General features: G+C 46.8%; 1 protein-coding gene across 3 annotated transcripts; it reads left to right on the forward strand.

Moving 5' to 3' along the window:
• The first annotated feature begins 358 nt into the window (after positions 1-358).
• edem2 (ER degradation enhancer, mannosidase alpha-like 2) lies at positions 359-10700 on the forward strand. 3 transcript variants are annotated; one of them, XM_088003282.1, is made up of 11 exons: positions 359-585; positions 1396-1506; positions 2174-2213; positions 2304-2409; positions 2471-2596; positions 6940-7151; positions 7223-7364; positions 7604-7728; positions 7796-7940; positions 9670-9791; positions 9877-10700. In XM_088003282.1, exons 1-11 carry the CDS (start codon positions 377-379, stop codon positions 10450-10452), a joined length of 1914 nt encoding a protein of 637 aa, XP_087859408.1. In that variant the 5' UTR covers positions 359-376; the 3' UTR covers positions 10453-10700. The 3 variants fall into 3 exon arrangements, with proteins under 3 accessions (XP_087859408.1, XP_087859409.1, XP_087859410.1); XM_088003284.1 differs by lacking the exon at positions 359-585 and adding an exon at positions 593-725; XM_088003283.1 differs by lacking the exon at positions 2471-2596.
• The last annotated feature ends 396 nt before the right edge of the window (positions 10701-11096 follow it).

Consider the following 11096-nt stretch of genomic DNA (forward strand, 5'->3'; position numbering starts at 1 on the left):
TGCTATGAAAATTAAAATTGTGAAATGAGACGCTGGTAAAGTTTAGTTATCAGAAATCTTGATTTGCACACGTAGAAAAATGTTTTTTGAATCTTAAATGATTTCCTGAAGAGAAAATAAAAAATGAGCCGACCGGTTTTAGATTGTTTATCTAAATGTTTTGTGACGTTTTGTTTTGTCTGAACTGTTAGAACAGTTCTTTGATCAAAGTGAAGACAGTTCTCTGCTTCAGGTAGGATATTTACTGCTCATAATCCCTGAGCAGAACCCCGCTTTGAACATAAACTCTCCATTTATGGCTTTTTGCCCTTCACAATATGGCGGCTTGTTGACGTGTGGAAGCGTTTCAACACGCGTCAGCGCACAAAGATGACGTATGCGAAGGCGCCACTTCCTGTTTCCTGACAGCACCAGTTGTCCTGATCTTCTGGTCGTTGTTGGACTTTCTGTCTCCGTGTCCACCTGTCTGTCCACCTGTCCGTCCGGGTCCATGCGCGCTCCCGTCTGCGCGGCGCTGCTGCTGCTGTGCGCGCTGAGCGACGCGGCGGCTCGTCAGTTCTCAGAGGAGCAGATGGCGGCTGTCAGGTGAGCAGGACAGGTGTTGGTCCAGGACCAGAGCCGATTTCCGTCTCCCCTGGTTCTGGTTCTGGTATCGGATGGCAGCTGCATGGAGCAGCTGCTGCAGTGTCAGAGTCGGAGGTTTGAATCCCAGCTCCTTTCTGCTGGTATGGTTTTCTGAGTCCTCCAGCTTCCTCTCCCAGTATGAAACCATCAGGCTAGCTTAAAAAGATCAAGCTAGGCTAAAAACATCATTATCTTAACAATAATGTATAAAATGTATATTGTATAATAATGTATAGTAAAAACATGTATAACATAAATAATTGTGTATAAAAATGTTTAATTGGTAATAATAAAAATATTTTTATCAAATATCTCTTGTAAATATTGTTTGTATTTGTCCGTTAGCGTGTGATGTGTAGAAGTTTCAGTGTTTGTAATTTCATCCTGTTTGATGTGTCCAGCTTCTAGCAACTGTAGATCTACACCATGCAGCTTCTATCAGCTGTAGATCTACACCCTGCAGCTTCTATCAGCTGTAGATCTACACCATGCAGCTTCTAGCAACTGTAGATCTACACCATGCAGCTTCTAGCAACTGTAGATCTACACCATGCAGCTTCTAGCAGCTGTAGATCTACACCATGCAGCTTCTAGCAGCTGTAGATCTACACCATGCAGCTTCTAGCAGCTGTAGATCTACACCCTGCAGCTTCTAGCAGCTGTAGATCTACACCCTGCAGCTTCTAGCAGCTGTAGATCTACACCCTGCAGCTTCTAGCAGCTGTAGATCTACACCCTCCGGTTCTGATCCGTGTTGACTGTAACCTGCAGGCAGCGCATCAAGTCCATGTTCTACCACGCCTACAACAGCTACCTGAACAACGCCTTCCCCTACGATGAGCTCCGCCCACTCACCTGCGACGGACATGACACCTGGGGCAGGTGAGGCCACGCCCACAACGCCTGGGTTTCCCTGTAAAGAATCAGATTTATTTTATTGTAAAATCTACTCCTGATTTGCTGAATAATTAGATTGTTATAGACTTAAAGGTTCAGTACGCATCTTTTATAAAAATGTTTTTTACATTTTTTTCTCCATGTTGGGACATTTTCTTGTGAAATAGATAATCTGTGAAAAGATGGATCTCCTCCCTGAGCTGCTGGTGAAGAAACGCACTTCCCGACCAAAACAACCAATCAGAGCCAGGAGTCTTGGCACTGTCAGTCACCCTCATGTACTTGCTGCTAAATGGCACAGAAACGACCGTTACAGGAAAACTGTATCTGCTGTATTCTGTGGCTATGCTAACTAGCTTTAGCATTCTCAACAGGCTGTGCAAGTTGCAAGTAGCAAACATTGATTGACAGCGCTAAGAGCCGCCTCCTGGCTCTGATTGGCTGGTTGTAACATCGGGGCAGAGGAGATCGATCTTTTTCACAGATTGTCTCAGTTTGGTGTCAGTTTCAACAAATGTTAAAAATATTTTTATAGAACTTACTGCAGCTTTAATGTGTATGAGTTATTACATAATTATCTGTTTTATTTGTTTTTATTTGTTAAACAGCAGAAAATAAACTAAATTATTTAAAATTGTGTTTCTATGTTCAGTTTCTCTCTGACTCTCATCGACGCCCTGGACACACTGCTGGTGAGAACCCAAACCTGTTCTGGTCCGGTCCAGTCTGGTCTGGTCTCATCTGGTCCGGTCCGAAGCTGAAATGCTTCCCTCCTCCTGCAGGTTCTGGGGAACCGAACGGAGTTCCAGCGCGTGGCGTCGCTCCTCCAGGACACCGTAGACTTCGACATCGACGTCAACGCGTCCGTGTTCGAAACCAACATCAGAGGTGAGGCCCGCGGCCCGGTTCTGATGGGCGGATCCAGAGCTGACCTGCTGTGTTTTGGTAGTGGTGGGCGGCCTGTTGTCGGCCCACATGCTGGCGGGTCGGGCCGGAATGGAGCTGGAGCCCGGATGGCCCTGTTCCGGTCCGCTGCTCCGGATGGCTGAGGACGCAGCCCGCAAGCTGCTGCCAGGTACCAGACCGGTCCAAACGGGCTTCTGATAGAACCTCACTTTGGTAAAAGAGTTTCAGAAACCTTTAAAAATGAATTTAGATAATTTAAAGTAAAGTAAGGTAAACATATCCCACAATGCATTGTGCCACTGGTCAATTAAACCACATTTTTTGTCCCAAATGTTCATTTTAAGATCTTTGACAGACTGAACAGGAAGGGAACCAGAGCGGGTCGGACCGAATGTTTAGTCAGAAAAAGCTGGGCTTTGTCATCAGGTCTGGCCCATAGACATAATAGAAGAATTTTTTTTAATAGTATATAAAAATAACAATGACAAAAACTCACAACGTGTCAAAACAAACAAATATTACAGATCACAACTCCTAATGTTAATCACATTAATTTCAGAGGATCAAGAGCAAATTATTATTAAAGGTAACTAAATTAACAGAAAAAATGAAAGAAAGGTAATTAAATGATGAAATAAAAAGGATTAAAAAATAAGACATGTTAGGAGCAACAGACTAGAAATATTTCATTGACTCATAAAATATGACTGCATTTAAATTCTGCATCTTTTTTAGACAACTCTTAAAAGAAGAAAATTCATTTTTAAAAGCATTAATTGAGAGGGAGCATTTTGCATAACGACATTTATGGATATAATATTTTGTTATGATAATCAGAACATTGACTAAAGATTCCAGATTTTTTTCTTTAATGGATAAACCGAATTGAATGTTTTGTAAGGAAACAAAATCCAAATGTATTTTCTTAGAAGACAGAAAGTACATAATATAAGGATAGACCCTCATGGACCGCTCTCGCCTATTGTCGCTGACGAGATTTAGGGCGGCCATCTTGGAGCGGTCCACCACTCCACTCAGCGTTATGTGTTTAGCAGCACAATGACGTATCAGCGCATTTAATCGATCATAACACACTTTCTGTTACTGTAAACCATATTCAAACATCTATCAAAGCAACATTTATAAACAATTGTATTTTTTAAGTATGTTTTTAATACATAGTTCATCATATTTAAATATGCTTAGTGGCTATAACAATAGAAGAGGAATGGAATATTCTGATATCGATGTATGAAGAGCATATTACAAAGCACACAGCCGTTCATAGTTTATTTAATAAATTATTTAGTAATATCAATACATATTTATATAACTATACAAACACTAATAAATAAAGATTAATAATGAATAATATATATTTGATACATGTTTATATGTATGTACATACATATATATATATATATATATATATATGTATGTACATACATATATATATATATATATATATATATATATATATATATATGTACATACATATATATATATATATATATATATATATATATATATATATATATATATATATATATATATATATATATATATATATATATAAAATTCCCCTCTCACCCTCCGTGGGTGGTCTCTTTCATCCTCTGAGCTCGGGTCCTCTACCAGAGGCCTGGGAGCTTGAGGGTTCTGCGCAGTATCTTGGCTGTGCCTAGAACTGCACATTTCTGGACTGAGATGTCTGATGTTGTTCCTGGGATCTGTTTGAGCCACTGCTCCAGTTTGGGGGTGACTGCCCCGAGGGCCCCGATGACCACAGGCACCACTGTGGTCTTCACCTTCCAGGCCTTCTCCAGTTCCTCTCTGAGGCCCTGGTATTTCTCCAGTTTCTCATGCTCCTTTTTCCTGATGTTGTGGTCACTTGGTATTGCTACATCCACCACAACGGCTTTCCTCTGTTCTTTATCCACCACCACAATGTCCGGTTGGTTCGACATTACCATCTTGTCTGTCTGGATCTGGAAGTCCCACAGGATCTTAGCTCGGTCATTCTCCACCACCTTTGGGGGTGTCCCCCATTTTGACCTCGGGGCTTCCAGTCCATATTCTGCACAGATGTTCCTGTACACTATGCCCACCACTTGGTTATGTCGTTCCATGTACGCTTTCCCTGCCAGCATCTTGCACCCTGCTGTTATGTGCTGGACTGTCTCAGAGGCCTCCTTGCACAACCTACACCTTGGGTCTTGTCTGGTGTGGTAGATCTGAGCTTCTATTGCTCTGGTGTTTAGGGCCTGTTCCTGGGCGGCCAGGATGAGGGCCTCCGTGCTGTCCTTGAGTCCAGCTTTCTCCAGCCATTGGTAGGATTTCCTGATATCAGCCACTTCAGTTATTTGTCGGTGGTACATCCCATGTAGGGGCTTGTCTTCCCATGATGGTTCCTCCAGCACCTCGTCCTCTGTTCCCCATTGCCTGAGACATTCGCTGAGCACATCGTCCGTTGAGGCTTTGTCCTTGATGTATTTATGGATCTTGGATGTTTCATCCTGGACAGTGGCTCTCACACTCACTAGTCCTCTGCCTCCTTCCTTACGGCTCGTGTACAGTCTCAGGGTGCTGGATTTGGGGTGGAACCCTCCATGCATGGTTAGTAGCTTCCGAGTCTTAACATCCGTGGCCTTCATCTCTTCCATTGGCCAGCTAATTATTCCGGCAGGGTATCTGATTACTGGTAAGGCATAGCTGTTTATTGCACGGATCTTGTTCTTGCCATTGAGCTGGCTTCTCAGGACTTGCCTTATTCGTTGGAGGTATTTGGCTGTGGCTCCTTTCCTTGTGACCTCATCGAGGTTGCCATTTGCATGTGGTATTCCCAGGTACTTGTAGCTGTGCTCTATGTCTGCTATTGTTCCTTCTGGGAGTGAGACCCCTTCTGTGTGGACGACCTTCCCTCTCTTTGTAACCATCCGGCCACATTTCTCTAGTCCGAATGACATCCCAATGTCAGTGCTGTAGATCCTGGTGGTGTGGATCAGTGAGTCGATGTCTCGCTCGCTCTTGGCGTACAGCTTGATGTCATCCATGTAGAGGAGGTGACTGATTGTGGCCCCATTCTTAAGTCGGTATCCGTAGCCAGTCTTGTTGATGATTTGGCTGAGGGGGTTCAGGCCTATGCAGAACAGCAGTGGGGACAGAGCATCTCCTTGGTATATGCCACATTTGATGGACACTTGTGCAAGCGGTTTGCAGTTGGCTTCAAGGGTGGTTTTCCACAGCCCCATCGAGTTTGCGATGAAGGCTCTTAGAGTCCTATTGATGTTGTACATCTCTAAGCATTCAATGATCCAGGTGTGTGGCATTGAGTCATAGGCTTTCTTGTAATCAATCCAAGCGGTGCACAGGTTGGTGTGTCGGGTTTTGCAGTCTCGGGCGACTGTGTGGTCTACAAGGAGCCGACTAGGAGCCAACTATGCAAAGCCAACTATCGGCCTATTGGCCGATAGTTGGCCAATAGGCCAACTATATATATATATATATATATATATATATATATATATATATATATATATATATATATATATATATATATACGGATATACGGATATATATATATATACGGATATACGGATATATATATATATACGGATATACGGATATATATATATATACGGATATATATATATATATATATATACACGACCATGGACAGACAGAGGGCTTTTTGGGGCTTTTTTTTGGATTGCGAACTCTTGAATTTCAGAAACGGTAGATTTTCAAAGAATACATCTTTTACTGAGACATGATATTTTATATATATATATGTTTATGTTTTTCAGCCGACGAGTCCAAAATCCGATGTGAGATTCATCCTGCAGTGAATCCGTCTCTCTTTATAGATTTCTCCCTCTTCTTCCTCACATCGTGTCTTTAGGAAACTTTCAAAACAAAAACTGAAGATTTAGGATGTATCTTACTTTTGACAGAGTGAAAGAATATAAATAATAGTCTTTACCACCTGTGTAAACTTTGCCGGTGAATGTTATAACACATAATATAAGTTTTATAATATGTGTTATATTGTTTCATTTCTAATATAGGCCCTTGTGTCAGATAATCTAAGTCAATGTTAGAGAATAATTAATTGTTTTAGATTAACAGAATCTCAGTCAGCCTTCATAGCGGGGCTGAACCCGTATTACACCAAGCACTGTAGCTAATATTAGCTGGTATCTCACCGGTGGACATAAATACAGTAAAGTAATATTCTAATCACAATATATACACAATAATATGTCCATCTTACTTGTGAAATGTTGTCTGTGGAGCCCTCACATCAATAATCCATCGATCCGAACAACAATATCCCTCAGTGCTGAGGCATCTTCTGCTGTTTTGGTTGAGCAAAGTAGGAGGGTATACCGCTCCAAGATGGCCGCCGTATTTCCTGCGCCGGAGCGGCCAATGCGGGGTCTACTCTTATGTCTATGGGTTTCCTCCTGTGGTGGGAGAGGTGCCGCTGACCTTTGACCTGACTGTCCACAGCGTTCGATACGCCTACCGGGATGCCGTACGGCACTGTGAACCTGCTGCGAGGTGTCAGTCCCAGCGAGACGCCGGTCACCTGCACCGCCGGCGTGGGAACCTTCATCCTGGAGTTTGCCGCGCTGAGCCGCCTCACCGGAGACCCGACGTTCGAGAGCGCGGCGCGGCGCGCTCTGACCGCCCTGTGGAGCACCAGATCTGACATCGGACTGGTAACCAAACGCAACCGAATCCAAACCAAGAATCGGGAACAGTTTGGACAGACCTGTTTCTGCCCATCCAGGTGGGGAACCACATCGACATCGTGACCAGGAAGTGGGTGGCCCAGGACGCCGGCATCGGCGCCGGCGTCGACTCGTACTTTGAGTATCTTGTGAAAGGAGCCATCATGCTGCAGGACCAGGAGCTTCTCAACATGTTCCGAGGTGAAGCTCCAACAGAAACCAGAACGCTTCTGCTAATCCACCGGCAGTGGAACTCATTTTTTTGTTTAGCGCTTCAGCTAATGGTTAGCGCTGCTAGCTGCTTAGTTAGGACAGATAGCTTTAGAGTTGGCGCAGCTAGCTTTTTAGTTAGCACAGTTATTTTTTGGTTAGCACAGTTAGCTTTAGCGTTAGCGCTGCCCACCACAGTAGACCCTCACCGTGTCGTGGTGTTTCCTCAGCATACGATCAGGCCATCCAGAACTACACGCGTTTCGATGACTGGTACCTGTGGGTCCAGATGCACAAAGGAAGCGTCACCATGCCGGTGTTCCAGAGCCTGGAGGCCTTCTGGCCCGGCCTGCAGGTACAGCACACCTGGACCGTCAGGTCGGGCGGCGAACCGAGCGTTCATCTGGTCGTCTGTGTTTCAGTCTCTGCTGGGGAACCTGGACAGCGCCGCCAGAACCTTCCAGAACTATTACTCTGTGTGGAGGCAGTTTGGAGGCCTGCCGGAGTTCTACAGCATCACGCAGGGATACACAGTGGACAAGAGAGAGGGGTACCCACTGAGACCAGGTGAGACCCACTGAGACCAGGCGAGACCCACTGAGACCAGGCGAGACCCACTGAGACCAGGCGAGACCCACTGAGACCAGGCGAGACCCACTGAGACCAGGCGAGACCCACTGAGACCAGGCGAGACCCACTGAGACCAGGCGAGACCCACTGAGACCAGGCGAGACCCACTGAGACCAGGCGAGACCCTCTGAGACCAGGCGAGACCCTCTGAGACCAGGCGAGACCCACTGAGACCAGGCGAGACCCACTGAGACCAGGCGAGACCCTCTGAGACCAGGGGAGACCCTCTGAGACCAGGCGAGACCCACTGAGACCAGGCGAGACCCACTGAGACCAGGCGAGACCCACTGAGACCAGGCGAGACCCACTGAGACCAGGCGAGACCCACTGAGACCAGGCGAGACCCACTGAGACCAGGCGAGACCCACCGAGACCAGGCGAGACCCACCGAGACCAGGCGAGACCCTCTGAGACCAGGCGAGACCCACCGAGACCAGGCGAGACCCTCTGAGACCAGGCGAGACCCACCGAGACCAGGCGAGACCCACCGAGACCAGGCGAGACCCACCGAGACCAGGCGAGACCCACCGAGACCAGGCGAGACCCTCTGAGACCAGGCGAGACCCACTGAGACCAGGCGAGACCCTCTGAGACCAGGTGAGACCCTCTGAGACCAGGCGAGACCCTCTGAGACCAGGCGAGACCCTCTGAGACCAGGCGAGACCCACTGAGACCAGGCGAGACCCTCTGAGACCAGGTGAGACCCTCTGAGACCAGGCGAGACCCACTGAGACCAGGCGAGACCCACTGAGACCAGGCGAGACCCACTGAGACCAGGCGAGACCCACTGAGACCAGGCGAGACCCACTGAGACCAGGCGAGACCCACTGAGACCAGGCGAGACCCACTGAGACCAGGCGAGACCCACTGAGACCAGGTGAGACCCACTGAGACCAGGTGAGACCCACTGAGACCAGGCGAGACCCACTGAGACCAGGCGAGACCCACTGAGACCAGGTGAGACCCACTGAGAGCATTAGCATTAGTCAACAGCTCAGTATGGGAGCCGAGAGCAGAGGGGCGACTGCAGCCAACAGTAAAACAAAATAAAATCTGAATATTGTTCTAGAAAACTCTGGTTCTGATCTTTAAGTTTAAGTTATGATACTTCCCAAATATTCAATTTCTACATATTTAAAGGTTTTAAAATGAAAAAAAAAAAAAAAACAATCAAATTTTAAAGCAACTTAAGTTACAATTTAAATAACACATGACTTGTATTGAGAACTTCTGCAATAAATCAATATTATGAGGAATTTTAGTCAGTGAAGTTACTTATTAAAACTTGTTTTTATTTAGAGCCTTAAGTTTTTTTTAAAGGTGTAGCAGAGATTAGATGAATCAAACTCATATCTGAGCAACATTTAAATCTTAGTTTGACTTCTTGGGTCTGAACAGGTCGTTTATTGGTTATTCATTGCTAGTTCCTAGACATTTTTGATGGTTCAGCTTGAAAACACAAAAATTTAAACCACATTTTACTGTAACTTTGCCCCCCCCCCCCCAAATTGCTCTTAAAAATGTCCCTGTTTATGGTCCCCCCCCAATAATGAACCTTCTTCTGATCCGATTCTGGATTTCTCCTCCGCCAACCATCAGAAAGCTGGACGTCTTTCACTCGTTGTCATTTTCAGGAACTTTAATAAAGAAAATGTGTCCATTCCAGAGCTGATGGAGAGCGCCATGTACCTGTTCAGAGCCACAGGTGATCACACCTACCTGCAGTTCGGCCTGGACGCCGTGGAGTCCATCGAACGCATCGCCAAGACGCCGTGCGGCTATGCCAGCGTGAGTCACCTGACCTGTGAGTCAGCAGGTCACCTGACCTGTGAGTGAGGTGATGAAGGCTCAGTCTGCTCCTCGTCCTCTGCAGGTCAAAGATCTCCGGGATCACCAGCTGGATAACAGGATGGAGTCGTTCTTCCTGGCTGAAACCATCAAATACCTGTACCTGCTCTTTGACCCCTCCCACTTCCTGCATGGCGGGGGGATGGAGGGAGACGGGTCGTGGGAGGGAGGCGGAGCCAGCGGCCAGTGTGTTCTGGGGGCGGGGGGATTCATCTTCAACACCGAGGCTCATCCTCTGGACCCAGCGGCGCTGCACTGCTGCAGCCGCCATGCGCAGGAGCGCCGCGAGCTGCAGCACCTGCTGCTGGGGCTGACGGTGCCCGCCGGCCAATCAGAGCGGCCCGCCGGCCAATCAGAGCGGCCCGCCGGCCAATCAGAGCGGCCCGCCGGCCAATCAGAGCGGCCCGCCGGCCAATCAGAGCGGCCCGCCGGCCAATCAGAGCGGCCCGCCGCTCAGACTGAGGACCCTCCCCCCAGCCAATCAGAAAGCATCGCTCTGAAGCCTGGAGAGAAGAAGGCCCCGCCCCCTCTCTCATGCCCCGTTCAGCCGTTCGGCGCTCGGCTCGCCATCCTGGGCCAAGTCTTCTCTGATGACACCTGAGGCTCTGATTGGTTGTAGGTCCTAGACTCTGAGGCGCCTCCGGACTGATGGACGTCAGTTTAAAGTTTATTTTTATTTATTAAAAATTTTTCTGAGTTTTCAGACTCTTTTCTCTCCAGGAGGCGACGATTCGGTTTGTAGGAAATCAGAACCAGGATCCAAACCAACAACTTGCATCTCTGGTTTAGTTTCAGTGATTTGACTGAAAAATAACAAACATTTAAATTAAATGCAAAACATTTCCTGCACTTTGTGTCAATATAAAACCACACCTGAGTTTATTCAGCCTTCAGGCTGCAGGGGGCGCAGCGGATCCATTGGTGAGTTTGGAGCTGCAGTATCGTGAAATGGCCACCAGAGGGAGACATCTGAGCTAGGTTTGAGTTTCTGATCAGTTTTCTTTAAATATTTAGACTAACAAACACTGAGGGGATTTCCTGAGGAGACAACGGGTCGTTAGTTTAGAAACTTTAAACCCAGAGAAGATTCTGGTTCTGTTCAGTAGAAACAACATCCAGGATTAAAGTCAGAGACAGAGGTCGTAGTTCAGGTCTCTGGTTCTATTCCAGTGTGTCTCAGTGAAACTTGGCGCCGTTCTGCTGCTCTGCTCAACATTTGGTAAACATTAAACTGAGGGAGACTCG

This window comes from Poecilia mexicana, unplaced genomic scaffold (genome assembly GCF_051168715.1).
Source record: "Poecilia mexicana isolate PSO_F unplaced genomic scaffold, ASM5116871v1 scaffold_23, whole genome shotgun sequence".
Classification (NCBI taxonomy): domain Eukaryota; kingdom Metazoa; phylum Chordata; class Actinopteri; order Cyprinodontiformes; family Poeciliidae; genus Poecilia; species Poecilia mexicana.

Bases quoted from the DNA above. Each gene is read 5' to 3' on its own strand.
- edem2 (XM_088003282.1), top strand. From the start codon at position 377: ATGCGAAGGCGCCACTTCCTGTTTCCTGACAGCACCAGTTGTCCTGAT. The intron at 2,214-2,303 runs GTGAGAACCCAA...CTCCTCCTGCAG, and splicing joins ACGCCCTGGACACACTGCTG to GTTCTGGGGAACCGAACGGA. The intron at 7,152-7,222 runs GTAACCAAACGC...CTGCCCATCCAG, and splicing joins CCAGATCTGACATCGGACTG to GTGGGGAACCACATCGACAT.